The 19,096-nt window shown below is 43.8% G+C and overlaps 3 protein-coding genes across 4 annotated transcripts in view; 2 read left to right on the forward strand and 1 right to left on the reverse strand.

Annotated features, from left to right (window-relative positions):
* Window positions 1–7,306: 7,306 nt before the first annotated feature.
* Window positions 7,307–10,404, forward strand: prop1 (PROP paired-like homeobox 1; the record flags this gene model as incomplete). Its single annotated transcript, XM_079168611.1, is given in 4 exon segments — window positions 7,307–7,364; window positions 7,367–7,495; window positions 8,374–8,597; window positions 10,051–10,404. Coding segments are annotated over 4 exon segments (744 nt in total). The 5' UTR covers window positions 7,307–7,327.
* A 381-nt stretch (window positions 10,405–10,785) lies between these two features.
* On the reverse strand, window positions 10,786–13,970 carry mcfd2 (multiple coagulation factor deficiency 2, ER cargo receptor complex subunit). 2 transcript variants are annotated; one of them, XM_079168601.1, is made up of 4 exons: window positions 13,872–13,970; window positions 12,885–13,031; window positions 12,534–12,693; window positions 10,786–12,375 (listed from the first exon to the last, which is right to left on the reverse strand). In XM_079168601.1, exons 2-4 carry the CDS (start codon window positions 13,028–13,030, stop codon window positions 12,244–12,246), a joined length of 438 nt encoding a protein of 145 aa, XP_079024727.1. In that variant the 5' UTR covers window position 13,031; window positions 13,872–13,970; the 3' UTR covers window positions 10,786–12,243. The 2 variants fall into 2 exon arrangements, with proteins under 2 accessions (XP_079024727.1, XP_079024728.1); XM_079168602.1 differs by having other exon boundaries at window positions 12,885–13,034; window positions 13,872–13,947.
* A 1,715-nt stretch (window positions 13,971–15,685) lies between these two features.
* The window catches only part of ttc7a (tetratricopeptide repeat domain 7A), a 49,210-nt gene continuing 45,799 nt past the window's right edge, over window positions 15,686–19,096 (forward strand). Inside the window, exons 1-2 of the mRNA XM_079169468.1 lie at window positions 15,686–15,866; window positions 18,889–19,052. Of these exons, the coding sequence (XP_079025594.1) occupies window positions 15,737–15,866; window positions 18,889–19,052 (294 nt within the window). The 5' untranslated portion in view covers window positions 15,686–15,736. The remainder of the gene's footprint in view (window positions 15,867–18,888; window positions 19,053–19,096) is intronic.

Raw genomic sequence — 19,096 nt, forward strand, 5'->3', positions numbered from 1 at the left:
CACTACGGCTTTTTATTACTTTTTTAAATTTATTATACTATGACTATACTTTTGTCTTTTTATTCATTTTCAACAAACTATAACATGGCTTTTTTTTTTATAGCTTAGATCATTTTTTTGACATACAATACTATGATTTTTTTTAATACTGTATTTAACTTTTTCCAACATACTTTGTCAAGACTTTTTTGGACTCACAATACTATGTCTCTCTTATGACTTGTTATCATACTATACTATGACTTCTTTATGACTTTCAGAGTTCTTTATAATGACTTTTGTGACATTTTATAGGGTGGATTTTAGTGCCATTTTTCGGCTCACTATACCAGGACAATGGACTTCTAAACTCTGACTGTTTTGTCAGGCTGCACCTTGCCTTTTTTGACATGAGTTGTTTTTACTTATTTGTCGTATTTTACTTTTTTTTTAGTAAAGCAACAATAAAAAAAGTACAAGTCACGTTTGTGATTAATAATCTTACCAGCTTTCTTGCTTTTATTTTTCACTCTTTTATGATATACTAAATGATCATTTCTGAATTATTTTCTGATATTATTATGGTATGCTGTACTTTAGTTTTTAGAGCGTTTTGATGGCATACTATTCTTTTATATTTTTTATTTATTTTACTCTTTTATGGCATATTTGAATGACATTTGATGACATACGATCCTATGACATACTGAACTATGACATTTTTATGGCATAATAAAATATATTTGTTTAACATTTAACATTGTCATAGTTTAATCTTATATTAATTATGACATTTTCATGGCATCGCCCCCAAACAAGCAATGAACTTATTATAGCTGTAGGCTAGCTAGCAGCTGACATGCGGCCATTGTGGTGTCAAAAAGTGATCGTCCGCCACAAACTGATTTCTGTTCGCGGGAGCGAGTGCAGCTTGTCAAAGCTGTATCAAGTCTACAGTACACAGCTGCTTCTATCTGGATCAGTCATGACATGCAAATACACATCACTTTATGTCCGTGGTAATAGCAAAGGTCTTTGCGAAACGTTTCTTGAAACTGAATAATCACAATTGTGGCCAAACAAGTGTTTACTTTAGTAATCAGGCATGAAACAGACAATAACTATTGTTTCTGATAATATGTGTCTGGTATGTTTAATATCCGGGTTTATGTTTGGAGACTAGACTGCAATTATAATGATTTACAGACGGGTTGTAGAAATGATCTCTTTTGCAATGTGGCTATGCATTATTTGACCTGCTCTGTGTCCTAGAACCAAACCAGTATTCATTACCAGTTTAACTATCTTTAAAGCGGTAATTGACCTGCAGTCCATCAGACTGATTACAGCCCACCCAGCCTTTTTTTACCTGTTGAAATACCTTTTAAAGGGGAAATGCGACCCATAAAATCCACCACCAAGGAAGGGAGTCTGGAGCAGAAGGAGGCATCCAGACAACAGCTTTGCCAACCCAGCTGGAAAAACCTCAGGCAGGGCAAGCTGCCACACGCCACCATTATCTCAATCACTCTACCATAAAGCTGACATTTTCATGGATGTGTGACAGAAACAGCAACAAAATAAATATAAGTGTAAGTACTGTAGAATTAAAATGTAAAGCTACAATCAAAAAAAGTCTCAACTCAAAGCTGCAATTTGTTACTTGCAGTGGCCAGGACAACCTGTCCAGTACAAACCCGCCATGCTTGGCTTTATATCTGTAGCTGGGGAAAGATGAGAATCCCACGGCGCGGGGTAATATGACGGCCTGGACGAGTTTTTATGTAATCGGAGAACACAAGAGTAGACCCACTGCTGCTGGCGCACGGGCACCGAGAGGGTGGTGCTGCATACCGCGCCGTCTGCTGAGTCATAATGGGCGAAGTGGTTCTCGCTTCACCCTGCATGGCTCAGAAAGAGACGGCCCTGTAAGCAGAATGAATCGGGTTGTGACTGTATTGGGATGAACAGCCATACTTTGCTGCAGAAACCATGTGTACTGTCCAAGCGTATCATCTGTCTGAATAAAATGTAAAGTTTTTAAAAGAACAAAGTTACTAAAGTCCTAAAAAGCCCAAACTAATGGGACTGTAATTATACAGGGAAAACAGTTGAGATCCTACTTTTCTATTCACAGATTCCACTTAAAGGCAAACATATGTAATGATTGGTGTAAGTGTGCGCCATAAACAGAAAAGCCATGTACAGTTACCTAAATAGTAAACGGCTGTATTTTGTCAGCCTCATGGTACTTATGCTGCATTCATGTAATGTGGGAAGAAAGGTAATGATGAGAAAGACTCTTAACGGAAAGCATTCGTTCCACTGAACACCTTAAAGTGGCCTGTGTTCCAATTGAGTAGCCGTGTTTCCATTCACATATGTTTTAAGTATCGTATCAGAAGGAAACGGCGAAATTCGATTCTCCAATTACGCTCCAAAAGTTGTTTTACGCTCGCTTGAGGTGGTTTTTGACTTTGCCGAAAGTCAATATATTTTTTTCCAGCCCTCTGTTATTGCTGTCTGTTCATTTTCTTTTTTTGCGTTGTCAACCCTTGTCGCTCTGCTCTTGGTTGTTTGGTGAGGCTGGAAGTATTTTCTGAGTTGCATGAGAGAAAAGAAAAAAAAAATGATGCATTGGACTGTCGGTCAGTGACGCCCAGAGGCGTGATGACAAACGGGGATAATTCTGCGCACACAATGGACAGACTCCACAAAGATGAATATTCAGTAAAGCGAGGAGTTTCATGGGTTGGTAAGAGACATCCTTCTCACCCTACAGCGCCCTATGTTTCCCTCCCTGTGTACTCACACAGCTGGGCCAGCAGACTGCTGGATGGATGAGGGGGGAGTTGAGTTACATTCCTTCCATCGGGGCTGTGTGTCTGCCAACCAGGTCACTCCCAGTTCAGTCCCGGGAAATTGGGAGGGAAGAATTTCCTCTATGTGTCCATAGTGGACACGGCCGCAACCACACAGAGGCCTGTGTGCACCCGGGGCACACGTGTGTGTGTGTGTGTGTGTGTGTGTGTGTGTGTGTGTGTGTGTGTGTGTGTGTGTGTGCGAGTGTTTATATATATATATATATATATATATATATATATATATATGTGTGCGTGTGTGTACTTCTGATTCTTGAAACTGAGCCCCCAGTGTTAATATGACTTGCATGTTGTTTTCTTAGGAGGACACTGTAGGAAAGGTGGGGGTTGTGTGTGGCGTGTAAGTGTGTGCGTACTGTGTCAAGGTGTGTAGGCGTGTGTGTAGTTTAAAGCATGCGTCTGTGTGTGTGTACAAAAGATGATGGAGAGATAAGAAAGTTCTTCCTTCCAAAGTTCCGTACCTCCAATATTTTTCACATTTTACTGGCTCTTGTGCAGATCGAATTGCAATGTGCACAAAGCTGTCAACTCGCAGCCTGATGGGTATTCAATTGAACATACTGGGGGCTGCATTTCTCAAACCGGTGACCCTTAATGATCTTTGGCAAGACATGGTTCCATCGTCACTGATGCAACCAAGATAAACTGCCGCACATTTATTGTACTTTGAAAAGAAATCAGTTCCACGTACTGGAGAGCAACGCTTTGGCCTCCCTCCCTCCCGACGTCTCTGCATCTCCTGTTCTGTTCACCACTTACACGCGCAGATGACGGATGCTTCCAGAAGATTCCAGGTCCTCTGGCCGCCTCGCCGCAGGCTAATAATAGAAAGACGGAAAGATAAACGTACGGGAACGGAAAAGGGCTGAAGTTAATTTTCCTGTTCTGCTGTTGGGTTTGTGCTGCGTTTACACGCGTGTTGTACGGGTCGTCGGGGACGGCTCAGTGTGTACATTGGTGGGGATCAGATGGTGGCATGTTTCCTGTGTGCTCATGTGTCATGTGGTGCACTCAAACCAGAGGGGCACGTTTGCAGACAAAACGAGGTGCATTAGCCTCCAAAGTGTGCACTGCTGTCTAATGGAAACAGACAGCGCATTGCAAAAACATGCCAAAACATGTCATTCCTGATTATCTGCACCTGTTGTAAAATGCAGCATGACCGTGATAACTTTCTTTTTTTTTTCAATTTATTGCCTCTGTGTGCATCTCCATGTAATACTCAACAGTCGGACTGTTCGACCGACTAACTGCGGAACTAATGACAACTCATCAACGTCAAGTGTACTTTGTGTAAACGAGCCAACATTAGCATGCTAACGTCAAAACGTCGGAATGTTAGCATTCTCATTGCTACCATGTTAGCATGAGTTAGCACATAGCTCAAAGCTTCTCTGTGCCTGTGTATAACGTTTTACTCATGTTCACCCATTAGTGGGTTGTCTTGAAATATCTGCCTGTCAGTTATGAACCAGTCATCAAAGGAACAATACAAAGCTGGAGAAAATATTTCTGAATTAAATGCAACAGTGAGTTTGTGGTTCATGCTAAAGTACGTTTGTTGTAAGTACATCATGACCTTAAGGCCAAGAAGTTACACTGCAAACACACGGAGGCACCTTTTTTTAAGGAACTTTGGATCAAAGTCATCAACTGGCTTTTTGTACAAAACGTTCACATTACTTCCATGTACATTTAAGGATAGATATGAGACTAAACCTGCATTAAGTGATTCTTTTTGCCACTTTGGGGCAGTGGAAACAAGCCGGGAATTCAACAATAACGTACTTTTTTACATTATGTCATACTTGTTAGCCAACAGTTGCTTCTCTCCAACATCCAGCAGATTCAGAGCGATATAGTTTTTTTTAAAGACGTGTTTCCGATCACCTGTTGCATTGAAGACCAGTATTCACTGGACTTTTAACTCTGTTTTTGGTCTCCACCAGCTCCTAAGGGAAATATTAGGCTCTTTAGCTGCTAAATGCTCCTCTATGTTCACAAGCTAGTCGCTAACTTTTCCTGTCTGTTGTTTATTGCTGAGCAGGTTCTGTACAAAGGGTTTATCAATGTTTTTTTGCTGAATACAGTTCTGCATCTAGAAACATGGCCGATGAGAGCGGTGAGAGTGGATCAAAACAGTAAAAAAAAAACGTTCCTTTGGGCTGAGGACAAATGTAGAGTCAAGGAATAATTATCCGTGAGTTTGTCTCCCCCAGTGACCCATTTCATATACATCTAGTAATTTGACCCATTGTTGATATGTTATGATATTTTGATTATAGCAACTTTAAAGCAAGACATCACTTCCAGGTCATTTTTGAGACAGGAGAGTTTTTGTCCCGCTTTACAGCACAAAGAAGAATCACTTTATGGCACTAAAAATAAATGTATTCTACTCAGCCACCAATCCAAATTTGACCCCAGTTGCACAACACTGATGACAAATGTTCCTTTTATGCCTTTTGTGCCTTCAATCAGATTCGTACGGACCCACATCTGGGGAGAAGAGGAGGACATATGGTAACATCCTGCTTGAGACAGGAAGTCTGGGGTTTTCTACGAAATGTGCTCTTGATTTTGAGACATAAAAATGTTATGCACTTAACCGACCTCCCAGTGAGGTTGTTTCACTCAATGCCGACAATGAATAAGATAACATGTTTCAAGACAGACGTTTGCTGTTCATGGTATAGGGAGACCAACAGAAGTGGAGGTAAAGATGGAAAACGCAGATATCGTTCTGTGTGCTTTGATAAGGGTTTGTGAGTGTGACACATGTGAGCGGAATATGGGATACGTAGAGGACTTATACACACACACACACACACACACACAGATTGAATCCCAAAGACAATTTCTCAATTGAACCTCAATATTCATATGTAAAAGGCGCTCCTGCAGCTCCTTCAGCGGGTCATTCAATCACTGCACTCTGTTTAATACACTTTCCTGGCAAAGGATCCTGGGTACAGTCCACTGTATCAGCGTGACACAGTCTGCGTCTGAACTCCTGATTTACTGGTTCTTAGAAGTCAAATGTGTTGCTCGGGCTCAAATGGCTCATGATATGACAGACATGTCACGCAAGAAGGAGAGGCGCTCCTCCGAGAGTTTTCAAGTGCACATTAGGGCCACTCTATGGATATAAATATAGGCTGTATAAACACACACGCAAACAAATAGCATTGTTCAACAAATATAGTCCGTGATGGATTACTGTCTTGTTTGAGCCCTGATAAAAAGCCAGCTGCTGCCCTCCGGACCACGTGGGCCGCTTCCCCTACTGTCCTGTCATGACTCAGTGCTGAGTGGGACATTAGCGGGTCTCTTCCCCTAGCAGCCAGCGCCGTGCGAGAGAGGGCCATTCCTGTCTGCATTGGCTGTGGACTGAGTTTAGCATCATGGGAACCGTGGATAGCAGCCGGGGTCCCGACAGGTCACGCAGGAGTTCAGCTGAGTTAATCCGGCTGACAGGGTGCCCTGTCAGTCAGGGACGCAGGGGCTGTCCTGAGAGGCGGGGTTGTGTTTGCGGAAGACCGGGGGAGTGTACTCAGCTGGGTGGTCTCCACACCCCACACCCCACCCCACCCACTCCCAGGGTCAAAATATAGACTGGACGAGGATTCTGCCTTTTGCGTGTGCAAGGATTTTGCCAGTCAGTTTTCAGTTTCCTGGAATGCAACCTGATAGAACGGAGCCACCTGGTGGCCACCGAGGCATTAGCATCTCACCAGAAACAATCGATGCATTGAACAAAAAAATAGGACGTCAACTATTTTCAATTGGTTACCATGTTCTGTAAGAAGCACGCAAAGACCGCCTCACCTGGAGGACCTGAATTAAAATGCAGGGGCAGTTGAAACTCTTTGAGATTTATGCAGGTGAACGTAACACAGGGTGAGCTGTCCCTTTTTAAGGTTCATCTCTCAGGTTAAGTGGTAATACCACAACGCAAAAGAAAAACCTGCACTCAAGAAAAAGTACTACCAAATGTACTTTAAGTATAAAAAAAGTACTCGATATGCAGCCGAATGGTCCCTCTAACTGTTGTATTTGTATATATTTGGTTGTTTATTAACAATTAATTAATTAAGTTAATTAATTATTACCAAGGCATTGATTGGCAGTGTATACTCACATGCATATTAATTCACAGGCTGTTTTGCTTTGTGTTTTGGCCTCCATTGTTTTATTCGTTTCTTTCTTTCAGGCTGAATTTAAAACCAGCAATAAATGCAATTTTGTTTTATATGGAAATTGGATCAAAACAAAGCTCCCTTTGTACAGATGTTAAACAAACTTACAGGAAGAAATGTCAATGTTTCATAAACTGGTCCAGACGTGATGTATTTCTATAAATATACCAGCATGGGTTTTCTCATAAAGGGCATTCTGCAGAGGGAGTCTCAGTCAGCAGCCCACTGCGGTTTGTAAAGGTAAAGGTGAACCGAGGTGGGTGGGACATGGACCCGGCGTGTGGCTTCATGTGGAGTTGTGTCCGTGTGGGGGCTCAGACGGTGCGAGCAGAGCTGCAGTGATGGCCCAGGTGAAGGTAGCGGGAGACGCAGTGAGGAGCCACCAGGACTGTGCCGAGGTTTACTCCGACATGGCCACCGTCAGCTCCAGTGCAGGTGAGTTTATGTCCCAAAAGAATAATACCAGTTTGTTTCATATTATGATGGTGTTTCCTCGACAACGCGGTCTCTCTCTTGCCAAGTTTTCAGCAATGTTTCATAATTAAATGATTAAAGTTACTTTAATGCAGCGTCTCCTACAGTTCAAACAATAAAGAGTTATAGTGTTGCATGCTGGTCTAAAAGCTATTTATGATGTTTTTTTTTTGATGGTTTAAGATCCAAATTGTTAAATTTAACTAATATCTGCTAATATCAGCATACAATGTTGTCTGGTGGCTGCTTTAGAATGAAACCTTTTAGCCCTAAAACAACTTTACTTCCTATTGGTCTGATCCTAATAGTGTATTAATTGCCATGTAGCAATTTAAAGTGTTAACCTTTATAACAGTAATCAAAGGATGAGTGTTGAACTGTAAATATGTAACCAGGTTTGGTAAAAGAACCTTTTGTGAGCGAGACTACACCTTTTAATACACATCATCAAATCAGCCTCCTCTGTCTCGTCTCTAACCGCCGTGATGTGAACGGACGAGGTCAACTCCAATCTGTCAGATTAGTCACTTTGTGGTAATAATCTCGGTCAAATCCCCCAGTTTCTGGTATCTTTTTCTCACGAGTTTTGTCTTTGGCAGCTAAAGCTCCGTGGCTCTCAGGTTGCTTGGTGGCAGTGGGAACCATGAAGTCAGTGTAATCCCTCTTTTTTTTTGAGACACTCATTTGGTTAAACGAGCTCTCACAAGTGTTTTTAGGCCATTTTTTTTTTGTTGGATGCCAAGAACTCGGGAAACAGGAGCCGGAGAATTGTCCCCCAAAAATTCTTTTGAGCGGCCGTGCAAAGCCCCAAAAACTCTTATTCTTCCTCCTGAAAACAGATATAGGAGGGTCGGCGAGGAAGGTGTACGAGACCTCCATGGGCGTCGGCCTCGGCAGGCGGAGCCGGGCCTACCCGTCGCCGGCCAGGAGACGACACCGCACCACCTTCAGCCACAAGCAGCTGGAACAGCTGGAGGTGGCCTTTGGACAAAACCAGTATCCTGACATCTACTACAGAGAGGAGCTGGCTCGCATCACCAAGCTCAACGAGGCTCGCATTCAGGTGGGCCGGCCTTCAAACTAAGATCTCACAAAGGTCACGAGGTCACGCTGATACTCAAGAGGGAAGGATGCCAAAACCCACTCACTTCATTTAAACGTCTGTTCGTAGATCTGTGATTTCAGCTTCACAACACTGCAGAATGCATTTATAAAAACATACACGCGTTGTGTTTATTGTCAAATGGAGAGACCCTAGAAAACGTTAGCACATCTGGCTATAACATGCAATCCAGATGTGCTGAAACTGTTGATTAGTCGATCATCAGAAAATTACTTCACAAGTTTTTATCATGTATTACCTGTAATTCCCCTAATAAACAAAAACATCCAAACAATTCACATCCAGCTTCTTAGAAGTGAAGGTTTGACATTCACTTTGTCACTGTCATCCACTTTTATATTAAATGTACAATACTGCAGAAATGCTGCATGAGACACACTTATAAAGTTGTCCCACTTTACTTGAAAGCACTGTTCTGCATTTTATTTTGAAATGTGAGCAGAGACAATGTGGCAACGTCTGCAATATTTAGGCAATTCATATTTTACTTTTAAATCACATTTCAGGTAAATTCTTGAGGAGGTTCCCTTTCCCTGAACACATGAGGTAGTGTCAGTGGTACCAGATGTGTTGTTTTGCTTCAATGCTGAAACAAGTCATGGATTTATATGTCCCTCTTAAACTGAACCCGTCCAACAGAATGCTTCATACTGTTACATTACTACGTACAGAACAACTGATCTGTCCTCATCTCTAGCCTGTCCTCGTCTCTATCCTGTCCTGGTCCCTAACCTGTCCTGGTCCCTAACCTGTCCTTGTCTCTAACCTGTCCTTGTCCCTAACCTGTCCTGGTCTCTATCCTGTCCTTGTCTCCAACCTGTCCTGGTCCCTAACCTGTCCTTGTCTCCAACCTGTCCTGGTCCCTAACCTGTCCTTGTCTCCAACCTGTCCTGGTCCCTAACCTGTCCTGGTTCCTAACCTGTCCCTGTCTCTATCCTGTCCTTGTCTCCAACCTGTCCTGGTCCCTAACCTGTCCTTGTCTCCAACCTGTCCTTGTCTCTGTCCTTGTCGCCATCCTGTCCTTGTCTCTATCCTGTCCTGGTCTCTAACCTGTCCTTGTCTCTATCCTGTCCTGGTCGCTAACCTGTCCTTGTCCCTAACCTGTCCTTGTCTCCAACCTGTCCTTGTCTCTGTCCTTGTCGCCATCCTGTCCTTGTCTCTATCCTGTCCTGGTCCCTAACCTGTCCTTGTCCAAAACCTGTCCTGGTCCCTAACCTATCCTTGTCTCCAACCTGTCCTTGTCTCTAACCTATCCTTGTCTCGGTCCTGGTCCCTAACCTGTCCTTGTCTCCAACCTGTCCTTGTCTCTAACCTGTCCTTGTCTCTAACCTGTCCTGGTCCCTAACCTATCCTTGTCTCGGTCCTGGTCCCTAACCTGTCCTTGTCCCAGCAGGTTTGGTTTCAGAACAGAAGAGCCAAACAGCGGAAGCAGGAGCGGTCCTCCCACAAACTCCTCCCAGTGGGTGTGATGTCGGGTCACAGGGCGCTGCTGGGCGGCATGCACGTCCAGCCGCCCGGCATGACTCGGCAGTACTACACCCAGCCGCTGGCTCACATCCCCTGCCTCCCCCCCATGCTGTCCTCTGGGGCGTACTCCCGCCCCCCGGGCCCGGTGGGCTCGTGCCCCTGCCCCAGCGTCCCGCCACAGCCCGAGGACTGGTACAGCCCGCTGAGGAGCGGCCTCGGCTCGCCCATGTTCTCGCTGGCCCCCATGCAGCCTCTGGACCCCGCCTCGCACTGGAGCTAAGAGGAACAGAGGCCAACTTAAAGAAAAGAAAATCGAGTGATCGTGCACGGCCAATTTGTTTTACATTCACACACACATTGTTGCTCATTTTGTGACTGTCCGAGTACAGAGTACAGATTTAAAGCAACCCTATTCTTAACATCGTCTTCAAGTTTGTTCTCCTACATCCACTAACAGTGATAGTGAGTGCTCTGTGGGGCGGTCTCACACATCAGTGGACATACTTAGTCGTATTTAAAGCAAAGTCAAAATGTTTTGTCTTTTATCTGCTCCATGTGCACAATCCTACTCGCTTTAGGGGCAATGTCGATTTATATCACTGTACAAAACCTTTTCATTACATCTAAAGAATAAAGATTACAAATCTTTTTTTCCCTCCCAATGCCTTTAAGAAGTGATTTCATGAATGCATCGTGACATCACACACACCACAATCCATCAATGCATCGTGACATCACACACCACAATCCATTACAAAGAAAACATCACAATCTGTAGATTACACTTTTTAATACCTCACATTCCAGAAACAACACAGTTGCATCTGTTTTGCTTTCAGTTTTTTGTTTCCTTTATCATAATCAATACTGGATGGCAAACATATGGAATTCATCCATCCGTCAGACAGAGATGGATTCAACGAACACAGAAGAAGACCAGACACGTTTGATCCGTTTTTAAAAAGGCAGCTAATGATTTGAAGCAAACGGGTGTCGAGGTTACGACACGAAGCAGAGTCAGCTTATTACACGACTGCAGTGGCAGCAGCGTCAACCAGTGTGCCTTCCAGTCAAGCTTATCCAGGGATCACGAGTCAGCGGCTTTACATTCACTCTGACGTCAGGTTCATGTCGAGGCTCAGCTGGCTCGCAGGCGACAGTGAAGACGGCGGCGATTGGCTCGAATAAATGTGGTAATCTTCACAAACGACATTCAACGGTGTGTTGTTTTGTCCGCCACCCCAAAAATAAAACTTCTTCTACTCGCTACACACACACACACACACACACACACACACACACACACACACACACACACACACACACACACACACACACACACACACACACACACACACACACACACACACACACACACTATCAGGCTACTGTACAGCTGAGCAAGTCAAGGCCACTTTACCGTTATCACATCAAAAACAATGAAATGGATTGACAGAGGGAAAGTGTATCAGCTGGTGTGTGTGCACACTTCACCGGTTCCAAATGGAAACTGTGGTCCATTTGAAGTGACTGACATTCGGTTTAGATGCTCTCGGGCTAATAGTGTGAATTGAAACACACTCTAGAGCTCCTGTATGTTTAAAAAGGGCCACGCAGAGAGTTTGGGTTTTTATTTGGTTTTGCGATACCCGCCACTGAAACCTCTGCTACCACGTCACTGGTAGTCGTACTAGTTCCCAAGGAAAGTATTGGGATTATTACTTGTATAAGAGCTCACCAAACACAATGAAAAGTACGCATCCACGGTCAGATACGTTGAGTATCTCTTGGTGATATTGGGCGAACCTTTAAAAATAAAAAAGGCATTTTTTTTTTTTTTTAAATGCCAATTTTGTTTTCCTCCCTGTGTTGTTGCTAAGTAAATGACTGGCACAACCGGTGTCTCTGCTCCCAGCTCGGACATCAAATGAAAAAGAAAGACCAATGACCCGGATTGACCGCCTGTGAGAGGGAAAGCAGAGATTAAACGATGGTTTTCTAGACCGCTTAGTGGCAGATTTTCAGTTCGCCTCCTCATCTGCAGAGTGCTTGTTGTTGTTGTTGTTGTTGTTGTTGTTGTTGTTGTGGACACGAAGGATGTAAGCGCTCAGGCGACATGTCACTCCAGCGACTTGGCGAACTCTGCGTAATCTATGTAACCGTCGTTGTTTTTGTCGTCGTCCTTCAGGACGTCGTCGATGAGAGAGATGAGGTCCTCCTCTTTCATCGGCTGGCTGTGCTCTCCTCTCTCCTGAGGAAGACGAGGAAGAGGAAAAGTTTCACATTCACATGTAGTGTTAAAGCATATTTTTTAAATGTTTGATATTTAAAAAAATAGGAAAAGTGTTTACTACATTATGTTCGAACATAAATAAACTACTCACACACATATACAGTATGTAAACCTACCTCTTTGTGTACATGTGTGATAGCTGTGGCGAGCTCCAGCCCGTCCAGCAGGTTGTTGCCATCGTAGTCGTGCATCTTGAAATAGTGCAGCTGGAGCTCCTGGGGTGTCATTTCCTTCTCTGGTTGGTCGATCACTCCCTCCAAATGCTCCATGATGTGGCTGGGAGGCAAAGAGAGCAGTCAACAACCACAGATGACACGGAGCGTGTGTGTGTGTGTGTGTGTGTGTGTGTGTGTGTGTGTGTGTGAGACCATGTTCAAAGTTCAACACTCTGTGCAAATATGTCCTGAAGTCCTGAATCGTACATCCACAGCACCGAGAACTTGTGCGAGTGTGGAGGCGACACTCACTCTTTGTCCTGGATCATGTTCTTGTCCAGGCGACCGTGACCGGAGATGTGAGCCGCACTCACCACGACGGGGTCCACCTGAGAGTGGACACGCAGCAGACAGCCGGACAGGAGGACCAGCAGACCCCCCCACTGCACAGCGCTCATTCTGCTGGGCACACAGACACACAGACAGACAGACAGGCAGGCAGACGAACAGACAGGCAAAGAGACAGACAGACAGACAGGCACACAGACAGGCAGACAGCCAGCCAGCCAGACAAAGAGACAGACAGACAGACAGACGAACAGACAGGCAGACAGGCAGACGAACAGACAGACAGGCAGACGAACAGACAGTCAGACAGACAGACAGGCAGGCAGGCAGGCAGACAGACAGACAGACGAACAGACAGGCAGACAGACAGACAGACAAGTTATTTACTGAAACATTTTTTGGTGAACATCACATCTTACACTGAATTTACACATTTGTTTCTACTCTTCCACCTCCAGTTTGCCCTCACACTGTTCATTCATATACACAAGTGTTGCTAAATAAGCCCCATTACTACATATCTGGTTTCTCCTTTTAACACCATGTTAGAGCTACTCTACACACATTTAGAACGCTGGCTCTATCAATTTAACTACGCGCCATAATGTCAACAGACAACATTTGTAAAGCCATGATTCAAGAGTCTGTAACGTTAGAGACATTCAGCCAAATGGAAACGTTGTTAGGAGGAAAAGACATTGACCACCTCCGTAAAACAATGGGCTGAATATTGATATTTAATTTCTGAGTATTAGCACATGAAGCTACGTACTGTATGAACCACGTTCATACAGTATGTAAGTTAATGTTAGCAAAAAGACTGGCTGTAATAAGACTCGCTAGCGTGAAGCTTCATTTCAGGACTGCGTTAAATACCATGAACTGTTAATTGCACAAACCATGCAAGACATTCAGCGGTATCAGTATTTGAATGGTCGTTTGAATGCTTACCTGAAAAATGACGTGTATCTTCACTTGACTCCGTGGACAGTTATGTTGTTTTAGTCGTTGGCTGCAGGCAACAATGATGAGTCGCAGCCGTTAGGGACCAAGCGGCTTGCCGTAGTTCCACTTCGACACGACAGCTCATTGTGATTGGTTAAAATTGTCAAAGAGTACATAACTGAAGCGAGAGGACTTACTCCATCAACAGTCAGCCGTTCACTAATACCTCGCTAGACAGACTACTTTCTAATTTTATGAGTCTACGACTGAATTAAAATTGCATTCTACTCACTACATGTTCCAACATTATGTTTAGATTATTATACAATTATAATACCTAGAAAAGCCTTTAATTAGGTAACACATGTGCGCTTCCGGTTTCATAGGATGTCCGTACGCAGGGTTGCAAAATGTCTTGAGTAAATCAATAATACAAGCTAACATTTGGGTTATTTGACAATATATTGTCATTCTCGCGATGTAATTTGTTCTTAACTTTACTTTACTTTACACATGGGACTAGGTAGTTTACAGTGCGGCGCCTATCTTGACAGAGAATAAACCTTTGAGGTGACTCTTGTATTACGTCGGCAGGGGGGGTGAATAGCCCATTGACAGCCGCTCAGCTGTCAGATCATCGCAGCACGGGAACACGCTGTGTGGTGTAGCTAACTGAGGGGGAAGGAGAAGCGTCGATTTGTGTCAAGCAAATGTCAAGTTTCCAGAGAGAAAGTGACGCTGCTAAAACTCTGTTCAGAAGGCTTGAGGTTGTTTTTTTTTCATGTCATAAAGTAGCTGATGATAGACTCTCATTTAAACCCCTCAGTAGGCAGTGACCCTTGTCTCTCCCCTGTACATTACACCCTGTGCTGTGGATGATAAGACAAATGTTAATTGTTGGTCAAAATACTGATGTATCCGTGTGGATGTTTTGCCTTTAATCCCTTAACTTGTTCACAACTTTCACTCCCATTTAAGATCGCTGGTTAGTGTGACCTGAAGCAACACACACATATTTTAGTTTTCTCTCTGTTTGTTCAACCTTGATACAGTGCAATTACATATCGCGGTGCAATAGCTGACAGATGTATTGTGTTGTAACTGAGCCAGCCAGCGTCAGCCTGCCAATGCCGCTGAACCCAGATCAGGGAGCAAGCCAAGCAATTACAAATTGTTTTATTTTTCTCCAATGAACTCGTTTATGAAATGAACACTATTAAAGGGTGGAGAAACAGCACATTATATGCATGTTCTGCACTTTGTTGTGGACGAGTAGCCTGAAGCTTTCTTCGTAAGCCCTACCTGATCCAGTTAAAGTGTTAGCGGGAAGAATTAAGGACGTGCTGTGTAGAGGAGGACGCCATTCCGTTTACTTCCATCAGCTGCAGATCAAGCCCTGTCAAAACGCCACGCTCGTTTACAATAAAATGAACCTTTACCTACGGGAGTCACTCATGCATGGCCAAGACTAGACAAGGAATGCATAATAAAAGCAGGCACCTTGATACGTTTGATGCGTGCAGATGACAGTGAAGTAAGTTAAGAGGGTTCAGGAAAAGTTTACTTTCTGAATATTGCAAAGGATTCTTTGTTAAATGAAGACTGCCTATATTTTATTACAAATTCATTAATTAGTTACTATAATAACAACATTTAACAATGAAGCATATTCTAATATTGGAAAATTAAATTAAAAAAAACAGTTTGCGCTTTGGATTTTGCCCTTTAATGACCTGTTGTGCCCCCCCCCCCATCCTCCTCCTCCTCCTCCTCCGCATCGCACTCAAAGATTACACATTTATTTCTCCTGGCAGTCCGTGGTCACTCCCATCGTGTCCGGGGAGTACAGTCACCACCGGGACAGAACGTCGATGGCATCGCGGGTCTCCTTCACCCAGGTGCGCCTGGAAGCGGAGCTGGAGCGCTACCGGGCCGAGTGCCAGTGGGACAAGATGCCGATGATCATCGACCAGATGAAGGTGGCACGGCTCCACGAGGACGGTGAGTGGCTGTGCACCTGGAAGAGGGGGTTTGACGTTTGAGGCTATCTCATCTCGCTTCCCAGCTGTTTCTTAATATATATTAACCACTTATGCACGCTGCATCAAATTACTATTGTTTTTTTGTCCTATAATAAGTGCGCAAAGTTGTTCAAATCTTTCTTGGAAGTTTCCGGAAGTTGTTTCCAGAGTAAGTGGCTCTAAGTTGTAAAAGAACAAACGTTAAAAGATTATTTTGAAATAAGGATTTGCTGTGTCTTAACCCATTTGCAGATTTCTTCAACTGGTTTGTGAAAAAGCAGGATTTTAAGAAACGTGTTCGTCAAGGATGGATCTGTTTTGCACTGTACACAGGCTGGACTTTGGACTCTCAGCACGATAGAGTGGTTAAAGGTTTCCCCAGCAAATGTATAAGAATAAGAAGTTGTCACTCCCTGGAAGTTTACAGTGTACACAGTAAAAGAGTGCCTATGGCCCCTCCAGCCCTCCGTGCTATAATATCTTACACAAAACAAGGTTTCCCACTGGACTACTCGCTGCCTGCCTGTACCCTTGAAATCATTCCACGTGTGCTCAAAGAAATGCAAACACACTTATCACTGTGCGCCTCATGAAGCATTGCTAAGTCGCTAATGCACCTGCCTCCACCTTCTCATCTCAGCAGAGTAAATATGGGTTCGGGTGACTCGCCTGCAAGTCCACTGTTATTGTCCCCCATGGACGGATCGGCTGATAGTGCAGACCTTTCAGGTTTTTCTCCCCTCATGCACATGCACTGGAGTGTTAAACATCAATGTGGTATTACTTGTGTGCACGCATGGCTCACATTAGCTGGATCTGACAAGTGAGTGTGCACAGAGGTAGTGTGAGATTAGAAGATAGGGGAATTATATCCCGGCCGTATAATAATACGTAATATGGAATTAAATTTAGTTGTAAAAATCCACTTGACTGTAAAGTGGTGAAACACTCTGCGTTCTATAGGTCTCTTGCTGTTTGAAGTATTTTAATTTGGATAATTTAAAGTTAGGTGACGTAAGACCTCACCGAACTTGAATCATCACAACAACATCACAACACTAATCACAACACTAATCAGATTACATGGAACATTTGGCTTCTGAATTATCTACACAGTGACGGGAACAGAGACGATGGTCCAACAATCGCACACAAATCACAATCGCACACAAATCACAATCGCACACAAATCACTGACCGCTTGTCAGCAATCTTCAGGGGAGAAATCAAATGTAGTATAGTGGCAAAGACACTGATTCACAACGGTCGCTAGCATTTAGGATACGAGGTCAGACGTGTCAGTCCTCGTGTCAGATGTAAAACACTTGGTGGCTATTTTATAGGCTGATTTCAGTACTTTTCTTAGTGCATTTAAGGTACCCTGTTGAGTTTTCTTGTAAACCAAAAATATGTACGGTTAAATTGTGTTTATTGTTTTGAGGTCCACGTAACATGTTGAAGGCATTTCCTTCCTCGTAAAGCATTTGCAAAAGCCGCTAATTTGTTTTGTGTTGACCTTGACCTCCGTGTTCTCTAGATAGCGGTCCTCTTCTTTGTACGTGCAGTACGTTTTGCTCGCACATTGCCACCACGGACTTTAACTCCACCACAGCTACAACTCCACAGGGTACCTTTGAAGTTAAGTAAAACTATCAGGGAAAGGAAATCTACAGACAAATTAAGTGAAGAATTAACAAACTTTAAAAAAAAATGTTTTAACAAAGTCTGTGTATGGGGGTGCATATGAGAGGAATTCCTGACCTAAGTATTTTAAAGTCGTGGCCACCACCCTGCATCATTGTTTCTCTACCTGCAGTGAACTATAAACCAAAATGCAATATGGCCATTTTGGTTTAAATGTCTCGTGTGTAGGATCTGGCGGCAACTAGGGGTGAACCAACTGGAACTCCTCCCATGGTGCCAAAGCGTGTAGATCTACGGTGGCCGACGCAAAAACTTTCGGGCAAACACAGCATTGACACAGCATCACCTTTCAAGTTCATGCAGCTAACGTGTTGGCAAACAGCTGCTAATTTACCCACCCAGCAGTTAAAGGGCATTCATTAGTAGCCTTCAAACGTTTCTGTCCGCCTGAATGTATTAGCTCAGTTTTGGTCCTCACCAACTCCTGAGGGAAATATCTGACTCTTTAGCTGTTAAATGTTCCACTATGTTCAACAGATAGTCTCCAGACAGTCTTTCGTCTGTCTGCTGTCTGGTGCTAGCTACAATGATGTGTCACTCAATGACTCTTGGAAAACAGCATCACAGATGAAAGAAAGGTTGAGAAAACTGATTTGATTTGAATACTTCGTCTGTCTTCTTGCTTTGACGCAAGAATGTTTGATCCCAAACAGTCCCGACAACGTTGTTACCTCTCGGTTACTCATTGCAACACTGACTCTTCACACAGTCTTTGCTCCAACTTGTGTGAAATCATTAAATAGCTCTTAGGAGCTGGGACATGTCCTGCTGTTTATCCCTCACCTTCCCCTCGCTGATAGGTCGAGCCTTTGGCTGTGCTGATAAAACCAACTGGCAAATATGTCGAGTCTATCAGGAAATAAACACTGCTCACAGAGTTGGCGTCAGAACACACACACACACACACACACACAGAACGAAAAAGCTAAACAGGAAGGCTTTAATCGAGTGTGTGTGTACACAAAAAACAAGGTTTATCACTGGACTCTGAAGGCCCCGTCTGAAGTGAATGGTTTACTGTAAGAGTAAACTTGAATATCTTTAGTGCAGGTGGACGTGGAGTGCTTATTGTATGATTGCAATGTTAAAGCTATTTAAGGAAAGTACGAGGGAAATGGAAAATGTTGCTTCTAAATAGACACTCTATTTGAACCCCTCGAACTGAACCGGTGGGAAATGCTGTTTTTAATGGACCCGAGTGAGGTTTGCTTTGGCTACAGAAACATATGACCTTTGACCCGGAGCTCAGACCTATACTCCAAAAAAACTCAGTTTACTTTCTCAATCCCACCCACTAGATGACTACGGGACGCTGCTGATGGCAGAGGCGCTGCTGGAGGAGTGCCTGCAGGACAACATGGACCTATTGCGGAGCTCCACGCCTCTGCTGGAGAAGACCCAGCCCAGACTGAGCCGAGCCAAAGGCCACCTCAACACCATCCTTAGCCGAGGCCGCCTCACAGTCAGTTTGTTCCCTCGAGTTTCTTTATGCAACTAAATAATCGA

Source organism: Pholis gunnellus, assembly GCF_910591455.1.
Source record: "Pholis gunnellus genome assembly, chromosome: 11".
In the NCBI taxonomy this organism is placed as follows: Eukaryota; Metazoa; Chordata; class Actinopteri; order Perciformes; family Pholidae; genus Pholis; species Pholis gunnellus.

Coding starts and splice junctions, on each gene's coding strand:
- mcfd2 (XM_079168601.1), bottom strand. CDS start 13,030: ATGAGCGCTGTGCAGTGGGGGGGTCTGCTGGTCCTCCTGTCCGGCTGT. Junction 12,694..12,884: donor AACATGATCCAGGACAAAGA/GTGAGTGTCGCC, acceptor TTTGCCTCCCAG/CCACATCATGGAGCATTTGG. Junction 12,376..12,533: donor TCACACATGTACACAAAGAG/GTAGGTTTACAT, acceptor CGTCTTCCTCAG/GAGAGAGGAGAGCACAGCCA.